This window comes from Cariama cristata, unplaced genomic scaffold (assembly GCF_000690535.1).
Source record: "Cariama cristata isolate BGI_N322 unplaced genomic scaffold, ASM69053v1 scaffold19640, whole genome shotgun sequence".
Taxonomy (NCBI): Eukaryota; Metazoa; Chordata; class Aves; order Cariamiformes; family Cariamidae; genus Cariama; species Cariama cristata.
Window position 1 is genome coordinate 1,361 of NW_009595506.1, and position 14,297 is coordinate 15,657.

General features: G+C 39.4%; 1 protein-coding gene across 1 annotated transcript; it reads right to left on the reverse strand.

The window, feature by feature from the left end:
* Positions 1-3,622: 3,622 nt before the first annotated feature.
* On the reverse strand, positions 3,623-14,124 carry HSP90B1 (heat shock protein 90kDa beta (Grp94), member 1; the record flags this gene model as incomplete). The annotated part of the gene is made up of 17 exons (XM_009702565.1): positions 3,623-3,887; positions 5,067-5,165; positions 5,727-5,882; positions 5,981-6,059; positions 6,470-6,606; positions 6,873-7,118; positions 7,352-7,621; positions 7,887-7,952; positions 8,038-8,115; positions 8,206-8,343; positions 9,077-9,193; positions 10,549-10,665; positions 11,363-11,474; positions 12,310-12,641; positions 13,020-13,136; positions 13,216-13,357; positions 14,025-14,124. Coding segments are annotated over 17 exons (2,336 nt in total), but the record flags the coding sequence as incomplete, so codon positions are not given.
* Between the last annotated feature and the right edge of the window lie 173 nt (positions 14,125-14,297).

Here is a 14,297-nt window from a genome sequence, read left to right on the forward strand (position 1 = left end):
TGTTCAACTGTAGAAATCCATATGTGAAATACTGTACTCCCTTAATGCTTTTTTGTTTCCTTTAAGCAGAGTTATAGGCAGCATTAAAAATAAATGTACGATGAGCACTGTTAAGTCCAATCGGTTGTGTGCCAAAATACTTATGATTTCTTAATCTTGATTGCAGTGTAAATATCCTTCAGCATAAAAGATGTAAACTCACATTGGCAAGTCTGATGGAATTTGAAGCTTTTAAGCTGATTAAGAAGTATAGGAAGTGTAGCATATTGAAAAGTCAAGCTTTTATGGCCTCTCATCAGCTTTAATAAGCTTACCTGTTCATCTGTAGTAGAACCCCCACTTACCCCTTGGCATTTCCCCCCTTTCTAAACTTTAATTCAGTATTACTGGATGTGACCCAGAATGTGATACATGTACATGCCATCATATATAAATAAAAAAGATTCCTTATTGCAGCACTTCTTGCATTGGACTCCTAATGCTGGCTAACTGCTGTCACAGCAGTTGCATTGGCTCTCTGTCTGTATTACTGACAGGAAATCTACTTTGGTCTACTGTAAGGCTGGGGAGGATCTTACAACTTGGTTTTGTTAGTTAAAATGGGGAAGATACATAATTTCAGTGTAACCTTGTATGTGTGTTTATACTCCATTTGGCCATCTTCTTCTGTTTATGGCTGATTTTGATAGCTGTAAATATACAAAGCTTTGAAATAACAAATGCAGGTTTACCTTTCAGTCCTGAAATACTATCACCACAGAACTCTCACACCAGGAACTCAAGAAGATACACAAAGTCAACATCTTACAAAGATGGTATGATAACCCATTTTTGAATGGTATACAGTACAGCTTATGAAGTTTAGGGATTGCTTTCCCTTGAGAAAGGTACCAAGACAAGGCACAGGCTTCAATCTCAGTTCTCAGTCAGATTTAATTTGGGAAAGAAAATAACAATCTGACAGATTACCCATTAAGGAAACCAAAAAGCTCCCCAATTCCTACTGGCAAAGTACTTTGAGCTCTTATAATAGCATTGTTTGCTTGTTTGCATAAGTTGGAGTGGTTTTCCCAGGAAGAAAGGTTTATAGTTGTCCCCGTGTGTATCTGCTCCCACATGGTTTCACAGCTATTGGCTGAGCTAGACAAGCAGCCAAGGCAGGATGAGATCCTCTCCTGCTCTTAGGTGCCCATGTGGCTATCGAAGCTGCAGGCTGTACTTGGAGCCTGTGATCTAGTAATACTATCTCAAACACCTTTATCAATGACAGCAATCATTGATAGAAAGGTCTCAAGTAAATCTCAGATGTTAAGCCCAAATGAAATCAATAAGAGCATCTTATTAGGTCCAGTTCTGGTGAAGCTTTTTCCTTCACAGTACCTAAACACAGCTGAGATTATCTTATGCCGAGGTGGAAGGTTGTCAAAGTTTATTGAAGAGACAAAGACAGGGAAGTTCAGAAGTATTTTGTTCCTGTTCTAAAGAGCCAGGATTCACCAACCGCTACCCTGTTACGCTTTGTCACAGTATCACCTCTTATGTTGTCAATTTCTAACATGAAAGATGCATTTCTCCCTGTTTTCTAAAGGTTTTTCAGATCTAAAGGCTGCAGAGGGAAGTTGCTACTAATTTGGCTTGGATTTCCACATGTATCCTGCCACTAATGGAAACTGAGCAACAGGGAGCACCTGTTTCACCCCAGCCTTTTCTAGCAGTGAGGGAACTGTTCCCATTACTGCCCATCTAAGGACAGCAAAGCTGACAATACACCAGGTTTTAACAGCAGAGGTGACACCCCCAGAATCAGCATGACTGCAGCACTGAAAGAAATAGCCTCAGCGTGACTAGGAGACACTTTTTCCAGCATCAACACTATTTTGCTCCAGAGAGCTAACAAAAAAAAGCAAGCTTACAACTGCATTTTGTGCTTATTAATAGCAAACACTTGTCACTCCAGGGTAGAGAAAGCAGCTGCACCACAGCTATGCTGCACATGATATCCTCAGCTGAGAAAGAGGAAGAATACCTATGCTTCTGATACTCCTCTTCAGTTTGTCAGCTGCAAAAGCACTCTTAACCATACAGCAGACACCAGCCACGTTTGCTACTCAGGCTGCTCAGAGATGTAGAGGGGTTGCTGTTGATAATATACTCAGAAGTGTATCACTAGAAGTGATACTTTAGGAAGTATTAAATCAAAACCTCATCAGCAGTTGATTGCTACAGAACACAAAAGTCATTACCATAGTAAGAGGGCCATGCCTTAAGAAATGGTGCACCTCTAACTTACTAACAAAGGACTGCTGTTAAAGCTGGTATTGCTGGCTGCTGAACTACACTCTAGGGTTACACCACTCAGCATGACTCTAGTAACAAAAGGCTCTCAGTGCATCTAAGATACTACTACAGTGAGCAAAAAATCAGAACAACTCCAAACTCCCTCAAAAACACAGAACTAAGCTCCCATTCCTTGAAGTTTCAAACAGCATACTTCAATAAAGCCAACATCTCTGTATAAACCCTAACACAGTACCACACCAATATGTGACATGTATTTATTGCATGGAAACAGTATTTGGGCAATACAGAAGAAGCCTAATAAAAGTAAATTGAAAGTAAGTTCTTCAGGCCAGTGTTTCATGCCCTCAATTAGAAACATTTTGTCTTGCTTCAGATTGCAGAACCTCAAACTTTACAAAAGTTGAAACAGAAGAGTCGTTCTTTAGTCACTGTACAGAAGTACTACTCCTATCTACTTCTTACTTCTTCCACAGAGGAAGGCAAAAAAACAAACCCCAAACATTTCAGTGTGAACACTTTCTACAAACCCCATGAAGATGTTTCAAAATAGAGACACAAGTGAGAAAATGTAGTGCTTCATCTAAAGACCACATAAAGCTAGTATAATGAAGAGAAACTGATGCCTCCAGTTCAACCTGTCTACATTAATTTGGTGTCAACAGATTTAGCTTGAGTTAGATTAAGTATCTACAGTGCTTTGCCATACTAAAAGAGACATCAAGCAAGAGTGAAAGAGTTTAGAAACAGCAGCATTAAGGAGTAACTCTAAGAGACAAGAGCTTCCACCTTTAAAAAAAACTGTAGGAAGGAGGACTGCTGTAGCTACACAAGTCAAAGGCAGGGTTACCAAATACCATGGAAGATGGTATAAGCTCACAGGCAGCAAGCCACTTCTGGTTGTTGTTGCTGTTCACATATTTAGTGAGAGTGTCGTGTCCCCCCTTCCCCTCCCCTCATCTCAGCTATAAAAGCTACCACTGCCTACTCTGTACAGTGGAGTCAAGTCACATATACTCCAATACAAGCTGCCATTTTAAATACTCAGACATCAGTTGATACGTAACTTCTTCAATGCTTATTTCAACTAGCAAGTTCAGTACAGCTCTCAAATACCAGGTGTATTTTATCTAAACAGCAGAGCAGGTTTGTTAACACAAAACCAACCATAGGCATATGCTACACAGTTACGTGTCGCTGTGCCAGCGGGGAAAGGCACACGGACTGCAAACTGCCTGTTGTACAAAGGACCTGAACACTCAAGACAATCTCTTTCTTTGTGCCAGCCCACAACATGAGCTTACTAGGTATAAATTTAGAGTTAGTGGTGTTTGGGAACATTTTATTTTGTACATGACAAGATTTTACACCAAGTCAGTTAAATAATACAAATTTACATTCATGAGGAATGTTTTTAGAAAAGTGAACTTAAAAAAAAAATCCTCCTTGACCCTTAAACCCCATACAATCCCTCAACATTTTACAGTGGAAAAAACCAAAACAATCTAAACTCACATTCCCTCTTAACCCCCCAATGCAGGACAGTAGTTGAGTGCAGCTTACAGTTCATCTTTCACATCTGTGGATTCCTGTGGAGACAAAGAGAGAATCAGAATCTTGCTTTTTGAAAGTGGAAAGTGTTACAAGAGCTGTTCCACAAGAACTGAACCTAACTACTGCTGATGTTTTCTAAAGCACTAAGTAATACAACTCTTAAAGGAGGTATTAAAGTCAAACTTGGCTCAAATGATGGCATGTTAAGCTTTGCTATTAAAAGTAAAAAAAATTTTCAGTCTGCTCAAACATTAACAGTAGATCTAGCGTACCATTTCATCTTTAATACTTTAAGCTATCCTTCAGGCACAGTATTTAGTGCTATTAATAGCCCTATTCTACTTGATTGCAGATCTAGGAAGCACATCTGCTTTCCAGTCAGAAGTCAGAAACCTTAATCTGAAAGTGTGCTAATCCAACAAATGGAACATAACTTTGCTCCTTTATAATATATTACTGTCATTGCAGGTTATAATGCTGTGTAAATGCAACAGTAATGGCACCAAAATTAAGTTGCTATAGTACAATAAGCACTGTTCCTCTAATTTATTCTTAGGTAATCTGACATTTAATAGTAGGCAAGTACATCTCTAACATTCCGTTAGTCATGATGTCATCTTGCAGGACTCTTCCAAAAGCAACCTGAGAAAGCAGGTCCAGTTGGGACCTCATAACAGCTTTACAAGTTAATGTTACCAAGAAAATGTGGTATTGGAGGAGTTGAGCATATCCATCAAGACACCATTAAAATTGCAAACATTACCTAAGTGAAGGCTGACTTCACAAAATAGTTGCACTGTTTAGAAGTGGTGTTGTTGAAATGCTTGCAATACAGAGTTGCAAACTATACTCTTTCAAACTCGAGATTTGTTGATGTTATTGCCCACAAGCTGTGGAAATCTAATAGATAACATTAAGTCTACTGTAGAGGATTCACTGCTGTTTTCTTGCCATAGGACACTCTGTTACAACCTCTTAAGCTTAATTGAGCTCCAACTTTGAACATATCCAAGTGTTTTCCTCTTACAATATAGTTCAGTAAGGAATGAAATGTCATTTCTACTGCAGTTTTTTTTCCCCTCCAAGAAAAGCCTGGAAAACTTCACACTAAAAACTAGTGTCATGAAAGGCAAAGTGTACAAGTTTGTTGCCATGAAGCACCACAAAAACGCACATAAATACCGGTAAGAAGAGAATCAAACTTGAAACCTTACCTTCTGTGTTTCACTGTCTTCAGCATCAGCATCCACCTCCTCTTCATCTTGCTCTGCCTCCTCAGCTGCATCTTCAGGCTCTTCAGGTTCCTCCTCCACCTGTAGTAAGACCACAAACAATTTGCTTTAGTTGCTTAGGATGTTTACTAGTTGTGGACTAGCTAAATACAGGCTTTGGAAGTACTTGCTATCAGTTCCTAACATTTGCCCCAAGCTACCTGAGGGAGAAAGCAAGCTCTGTTTAGCATCGACACACTACCATGCCTCCTCCAGCAAGATTCTCGCTGCAAGTTGCACAGCATTATGAGAACACATATTACTTATACCCACTTAGGAATTTCTCCATTAATGAGATGGGCACATGTGCCTTTGGCCCCTAATTTACTCCCATAGAACCACCACTTAACTGAGAACAGGACAATACTTGAGCAGCGTAATGAACGAGCAGAATCCCAAGCAACTGGAAAGAAGACTGGAAGGGAGGAAATGAGCATGAAGTACAGACTCATCAGTTTCCCACCCTGGTGGCCCATCTAAGCATAGGAAGCTGGATACATTTCATTTTATACATCTCATTTTATGCCAGTCTATCAAGTACTGCTTGTTAAGATGTAGCAGCAATAAGTCTATATTATCAGCTCAAGTTGAAGGCAAACTAACCTTTGCATCCAGGTCAATGTTTAAACTTAAACGAAGCATCCTTTCTATTCTGTCTCCATATTCCTTGGTGTCTGGTAACATATATCCTGATCTCAAAGTTGCAGTTTCAAACAATACCACTGCAAGGTCTGAAACGGTTTTGTCATCTTCATTTTCCTAATGTGGAAGAGCATTTAAAAAAAAAAAAACAAACAGAACTTAACTAGGTTGTATGCAGCCAAGTAGTCAGTGTTTCACTACTGTTACTTGTTTACCTTGACTCGCCTCAGCATGTCCTTGATCAGTGGGTGTCTGGGGTTAATTTCAAATGTCTTCTTTTGGCTCGCATAGTAACTGAAAAGAACAGAAGTTGCATCACTAAGCTTTGAAGTACAGGACCCAACTACATCTTTAAACCCATGAATACCGATTACAGCCCCAGTAACAAGCATATTCCTCTTCCGGCCTCACTTTTAATACTAGCTTAACTCTAAACAAACATTCAAGTTACTAAGACAGTTCATCTTCTCTTGTCACCAAATGACAAATAGCAAATGCCACTGCTGAGTCTTGCTCATCAGGCAGTTTTACATTCCAGGCTTTGAAATAACAACATAAGACTATGATAGAGACTGCAACTTGCTTATAAGTGATTAAAAATACAAATGATCATCTGAACCAGATGGAAGCTTGGTGTGCCCACACTAAGCAAAGGAAGCCATCAACTACATTTCACACCTGCTGCTACATGACTGAAAGCTTACTTTGTAGATATATCCTTCCCAGTTTGGTAAGCTTGAGCCTTCATGATTCTTTCCATGTTACCAGACCATCCATACTGACTAGCCACAAGAGCACATGGAGATTGGGTTAAACGTTGAGAGAGCACAGCTTTTTCAATCTGTAGAAAAAAAAGGCTTAACATTAGTTCACAGAGCTAATAGTATAAAGTAACTGAAGTTTCCTGTCACTTCAATATTTCCTGAAGGCTCTAAGATGACGTTCTAACTCATTACCTTCCTGAAATAAAGGTATTAAACATGTTTACTTACACATAGAAAGACAGAAAAGTTACTGTAAAGTGTATCCTCAAAGCATCTGCAAGGTGTGTTGCAGCAAGTACAACAGCATTTACAAGTAAGCATTACGTATAGCATAACATATTACCTTGTCTTTTAGAGCTTTGTCTTTCATCCAGTTTAAGAGCGGCTCAAATTCCTTTTCCAAGGCTTCCCGACTCTCCTTAGACTTTTCACTTTCTTCAAACTTAACTCCTTCCTTTGCTACATTCTGAAACCTCTTGCCATCAAACTCTGGCAGAGCCTGAATACAGTATTCATCTACAGGTTCAGTCAGATAGATCACTTCATAGCCCTTTTTCAGAAGACGTTCAACAAATGGTGAGGACTCGGCCTAAGATGTCAAAACAGATCAGATGCCAGTTTAAGTGCATTGGAATAAGCAGCTACTGAAATCTGTACAACTATTTGACAAATGCTGGTAACAAGGAAAACTGAATTGCAGTAGTAACATATGCATGGAGTCTCCACATTTATAGCAAATACAGTTTACAATGTTTATGGTACTACTATAACTAGGAGCTGTAATATTTTTTCCCCTTCCCTCCTTGTTCCACAGTCACATACCTCCTTTCTGCTGGCACCTGCCATGAAATAAATTTTGTCTTGCTTCTCTTTCATTCTTTCCACATACTGGTCAAGGCTTGTGAGGTTACTTTCATGATGAGAAGACTGGAAGCGAAGAAGTTTAGCCAGTCGTGTACGATTGGAGTGATCCTCAATAACTCCAAGCTTTACATTAGTACCAAACTCTTTCCAGAATGTGTCATTGTATTTTTCTTCAGCAATTTTCTTGATCATATCAAGAGTTTTGCGAACAAGTTTCTTTCTGATCACCTAGAAAAGCAGCAATACCAAGGTGTAACAATAAGTACTTGGAGGAACCCTCAATTCAACCCTGCTGCAAAGGATTGATTCAATACACTTAGGTGTCCCTGATTTGAAGTTAACAGAGGTAGTCTGAAAACAGCAACGCATGGGTTTCCTATACTTTAATTTCACACTCCTTATATGAAGTAAAATTAATCAAGCTATTATTCTTCTAGATCTTGCTACTATCACGTGCTTACAGAATGAAGGAATTTAGGATCAATTAGCTTACCTTTAACAATTTATGCTGCTGAAGTGTTTCACGAGACACATTCAAAGGGAGATCATCAGAATCCACCTAATTGAGGAAGAAACTTTGTAAGTATAGCTAAGAGTATTTGAAGATAAAAAAAAGAAATGCAAGTAAGACTTATAATACTTACAACACCCTTAACGAAGTTAAGATATTTGGGCATCATGTCATGGAAGTCATCAGTGATGAACACTCTTCGAACATACAGCTGAATTACAAGAGGAAACAGCAGCCAGGTTATGTTTAGGGTTTTTTTTTTTAAGACACGAAACCATACCCACACACTTGCTTGTCCTACCTTAATGAAATCACTTTTTTTGGATCCATATTCATCAAACAGGCCACGTGGAGCAGAATTAGGAACAAACAAGATGGATTTGAAAGTTACTTCCCCTTCAGCAGTGAAGTGGATGTAAGCCATTGGGTCATCATGTTCCTGTGAAGACAGAATTCTTTTAATTGACATGGGGAAAATATCAGTGAGTTAATACATTTCCAGTAATAACATCAGTTTGCCAAGTAAGTGCAATTATTTTACAATTAAACTATCTAACCATGCTTTGTTAGAACCTATTACGGAGACAAAAGTTGCAGATTCAGCCAAGTTACTCACATACAAATAGAAGTAACCTCAGGACCTACTAGTTTCATTGTTTGTGGTTTGTTTTTTTTTTTTTTTTTAAGAAACCAACCACTAAGTCGTCACTAATAGCACAGTAACCAGTACAGTATCATCACAGCACAGTTAAGAGACTCCCAAGTAACACATTACACTGTATTTACACATAAAGACAATGTTGTTTCGAAAAGCTGTATCTTCCTCCTTCTTCCATCATGTACAACACAAGCACCACCACTCTCAGATTAAATAAAAATTTCCCTGTCAACATTTATACACATCAGTAAGCTCAGTGTAAGCCAGAACATCTTACTTCTCAAACCCAGGCCACTCAACACTTGGATGGCAGTACCTTCCCTCTGGAAAAAAGATTAACTCCTGACTGAGATGCTATACTTCCTAGGCTCTCTGCAATTCAGTCTATCTATTGACAGCAATTAATCAATTCTTCAGAAAGAGCCCATCCTACAAGCACTGAGTTTTGTTTACACCGCAAGAGATACTACAGCAAACCTCTTGCTTTGGAACAATCTTGAGGCTCAGAACTTACCTTGGAAAAGGTTTTGTAAAAAGCTTTATATTCATCTTCTTCAACTTCTTTAGATGGTCTCTGCCAGATTGGTTTTATGTCATTCATGAGCTCCCAATCCCAGACGGTCTTTTCAACCTACATATGTAAACATAATAGTATAATAAAGACTCGTTCTTTACTTCAGGTTAGAATCATAGAATCATTATGGTCGGAAGAGACCTCAAAGATCATCAAGTCCAACCATATACCTGTGCCACCATGCCCACCAAACCATGTCTTGAAGCACCACATCTAAACGTTTTCATGAACGCCTCCAGGGATGGTGACTCCACTACCTCCCTGAGGAGCTCATTCCAATGCTTAACAACTCTAACAGTGAAGTTCTTTCTAATGTCGACCCTGCCGCAACTTGAGACAGTTTCTTGTCCTATCGCAACTTGAGACCGTTTCTTGTCCTATCGCTAGTTACCGGGGAGAAGAGACCAACCTCCACCTCACTACAACCTCCTTTCAGGTAGCTGTAGAGGGCGATCAGGTCTCCCCTCAGCCTCCTTTTCTCCAGACTAAACAACCCCAGCTCGCTCAGCTGCTCCTCGTAAGGCTTTTTCTCCAAGCCCTTTACCAGCTTTGTTGCCCTTCTCTGGACACGCTCCAGCAGCTCAATGTCCTTCCTGTAGTGAGGGGCCCAAAACTTAACGCAGTATTTGAGGTGCGGCCTCACCAGCATGGAGTACAAAGGGATGATCACTTCCCTAGTCCTGCTGGTCACACTGTTTCTGATACAGGCCAGGATGCTGTTGGCCTTCTTGGCCACCTGGGCACACCGCTGGCTCATATTCAGAAAGGTTAAGCCAGTTAAAGACACTCCACTGAGCCAAAGTCCTAAAATAGCACGTCAAAAATACATGCTTTTTCTAATTTACAAAATACATTATGCAATGGCGTGGATATTCTCATTCAAGTATACACATCAGTGTAACACAGGAACAAAACCTAAGTCTACACTACAGTGTGTCCTATGTACATTTAACACATTCACTAAGCATCAGTACGTCTGTTCTACTGCAACTCTCAAAAAAGCTTTCCAGTAGAGTATACTCAATATGTCCTATGTACATTTAACACAGTCACTAAGCATCAGTACATCTGTTCTACTGCAACTCTGAAAAAAGCTTTCCAGTAGAGTATACTCAATTTAAACTAGTCAGTGTCAGATTACTGAAGACCACTACCATTTCAAGCAGTTCACTCAAGTACTTATAATTAGTTCCAGGACCACTGTCTCACAAGGCTATTGTCAGTCATTTGCCTGACTTCAATCAACTGTGTTTTATTTACAGTCTTCTTTCCTGACCGTATGTCTGACTGCACTTAAACAGGATTGCTGTTTGAAAGCACACGCTACTGAAGTGCACCTCTGGAAGACTAGCTATGAAAATTAGTGAGCTATCTGACATAAAGTACAAAACCTCAAGTCTAACAAAGCCTACCTTCTTAGTTTTTGGTTTCTTTTCTTCCTCTTCCTCTTCAACTGCAGCTTCATCATCATCTGTTTCTTCTTTCTCCTTTGCTTCCTCCTCTTCAATGGGTTCTTCAACAGTCTCTGTCTAAAGAGACAACTGAAAGTAGGGACTTGGACTGCTTGGCTTCCTACCAGACACATTCTAGTATTCTCTTGAACAGCTTAATCTCTCAGAGCACTAGTTTAACTTGTGCTATGTGCCCATCACAAACATTTCTCTATAGGTAGCTACGTTTTTTAGTTGCATTTTTCATTAATACATGCTTTCCTTCAATACACTGAGAGGTCACCGTACTCAAATTTAAGTATTTAATAGCTTTACACTTAGCTTTACATATAATGCTCATCAGACACTTGGGTGATTTTAAGTTAGTGCTACACCAAGAAAACACCAGAAGAACAGGCCTAGAAGTTAAGACACTGCCCTATTTTCAGAAAGGCACCTAACCATGGCTCTGCTTGAGAGCTTACCAAAGCTTTCAGCTACAAAAGCCAGTAGAAGAAAGATCTTTCTTAGCAATTATCACAGTCTTTCTCCTTTGGTGAAGTTCTTTGAGTCAGAATAAACCCAAGTTCCTTGAAAGTTTGTGATTTTAGCAACACACTAACTTCTGGAGAAGTAGTAACTAGTAAAATACTAGCCAGAAGAGTCAGGAACAGAAAAATTTTAGAAATTACAAGTAGGAGTTCTATAGTAGGCCTTCATCCTTCCTCAAAGATCTGGCCAGACAGTTTTCACAACCAAAGCTCATAGTGTGCAATGCTCAGTTAAATATACTTACCTTGCTGCTCCACACATATATGGGGAAGTTTATGAACTGTGAGTATTTCTTTACTAGATTTTTCACAGTATCCAGCTCAAGATAATCAGATGCTTCCTCCTTCAAGACAAGGCTAAAGAAAACAAACAAAAAACTTCAGTGTTCTGGACAAGTATTTGAAAACAGTTTTACAGAAGAAGATGCATTTTCCTACTGTTGTAGCTATAGCGATTCAAAGTTATACAAATGACCTTTTATTAGTTCAGCTCCCAGTATTTCTTAAAAATATAATCCCTACTAAACTGCTCCAATGAGAAGGAAGGGTCAATGCGTTCAACAACTAGGGCAGAACACAATATCCAGAAGTCTAAATGAAAACCTCAAATCATATTGATAGTTATCAGGACCTTGATACACTCTCACTGGCTTTACTTGGAACTAGAGTACTCAGACGAATTTTTTCATACTAAGTGCCTTGTTCAGGAAGAAGTCCTCTAAACCTAGACCAAACACATTTATCTGCTCCTGAAAGCAATGAAAATAGAACTGTCAAACTACCTCTAGTTTTGAGATTTTATATACCAGTCTCACTGGTATATAAATAGCAGCCAGTTTCCAAGAGGAAGCTCTAAAGCCCCTGTATAGGTTTCAGCAGGCAAGAATCATGTAGAGGAATTGAACCACTGCAGGCAGCTGAACTGTCTGGAATTACTCGCTGACAGTTAGCAGTCAAGATACTCATGGTGTTCTTAGTTCATCTACTGGAATCTGAAACAAACTACATTATCACTCCACATTTATTTTGGATGCAGTTAGTAGTTTGCATGTTTCTACTAAACTGAAAAAACCTGTATTACAAGCATCAAGCAATACGAAAGTCACAATGCTAAAATCATCCATGTATTCCAGTGAACAAAGTGTACCCACACAACTATTTTCTTTCAAATCCAAAGAAACTTAATACTTACGTTATGGTTGTGCCACGTCCTAAAGTGTTTCCTCTTGGGTCATCAATCACAGAGAATTCATTTGAATCTGACTCCCAAATATGTTGAGTATCATTGTTGTGTTTTGATGTGACAATAACTCTGTCTGCTACTAAGAAAGCAGAATAAAAGCCAACACCAAACTGGCCGATTAACTCAGATGTTGACTGGCTATCATCCTGCATTTCAGTCATCTTGTTTAAGAATTCACTTGTACCAGATTTTGCAATAGTACCCAGGTTTTTAACTAACTCCTCTTTTGTCATGCCAATACCTGTATCTGTAACATGAAGCATGTTCTTCTCTTTATCACACTGGAAAAAAAAAAAGAAGATACAATTTGACTTCACTTTGACTCTTAAAACACGGCCACAGAAAAGTGGTAAGTTGCATAACAGCTATCCAAATTCAAACATGTCTGGCTACGATTAATCAAATCTGCAGTACTACAGAAATGAGGAAGACCTACCTCTGAAGTATTTCAATACTTCAGTTACTTTCTGTGGAATCAGAAATATATTTTCACCATTAAAAGAGCAGCCTTTGATAAATCGAAATTCTAAGGGTCCTGATGCGCTCCTAGTTTGTATTCGCATCAGTACTAAGCCAAAAATTGATTTAATGACACACGATCTTTCTACATTCCTCTCACCACTCCTCTGTGAGACATGATTGTACCTAACGCTTCTTACCTTGATTTTGACTGTAAGTTCCTCATTACCAGCCAGAGCACTTTCATCAGTTAAGGATATTAACCGTATCTTATCTAAAGCATCCGAAGCATTTGAAATAAGTTCCCTCAGGAAAATCTGAAACACAAACCAGTAGTCACAAATTCCAGCACACAGACAAACAGTTCTAACATGTTCTACTGATACAGGCACTAACCTCTTTATTTTTGTATAAAGAATTGATAATGAGTTTCATCATTCTGTTCACTTCTGCTTGAAAGGCAAACTTCTCAGCTTTTTCTCTGATTTCTTTGATCTGGGATGCATTTAGGCCATCTAGTTGGATAGATTCTTCCTCTCTGTTGGGACAACGAAAACCTGTCAAGTAGTCTTGTCCACAAACAGCATTATTAATTTTATCATCCAGCAACAGCAAGAATAGTCTAGTTAGAACAACACTAAGACCCTTAATCACTGACACAGTCCAAAAGTTACATTATCACATTAGGTAAGGGCAAGAGTAGTTATCCTCAACTGTATCACTCAAGTTTTAGATTAAGGTTAAAGTACACGTTTGCCAGTAAGACTTTTTCCTTGAAAAGAAATTCAGCGAAGAACATAGGTATGTTAAAACCACTGTAATCCTCAGCATGTGGTATGCCTTGCAGAAGGTGAGGCAGTTCATGGACATAAAGCTATTTCATCAATGGGCACCAAACTGGCACCATTTACTACGTGCAAGAGTAAGCCCCTATTAAAGTATTGGGTTTTATACAGCTACTGATATTAGACAAAAATAAGTTGAATATTTCTGAATCCAAATTCTCAGGCTCATTTCTATTTCGAAGAAAGCAGTCTTTTCCACAAATATCTTATTTCTCCCAGCTGACTAGATCTCTCTTTTGAATGGTGTTCCCCTCCTACTTCTGAGGCTTTAGGCATTACTGATGCTCGAACTGATCCTTCAAAAGCAAGAGAAAGTCTTAGCGTTCCAGAAGTAACTTACCCAGAACCTCAGGTACTAACCTCTGAACAACTTCGTCATCTGTCCGAGACCCCTCCCTGCTTTTACCCAAGTCATCTTCCACGGTCCCGTCCACATCCACCTCGTCAGCTCTAACCGATACTAGAAAAGCAAGGAATCCAACGATCTGTGCCTGAGGTCCACTACAGGCTACCGAAGTTCTTCGCTTACCCCTCCCCACGATTTTAGGCTGAGTTCTCTCCCTCCAACCCTCCTCCCAAAGAAAGTTCAGCCCAACCGGAGACATCAGAGGCGGGGGAAGGGGACGGACCCCC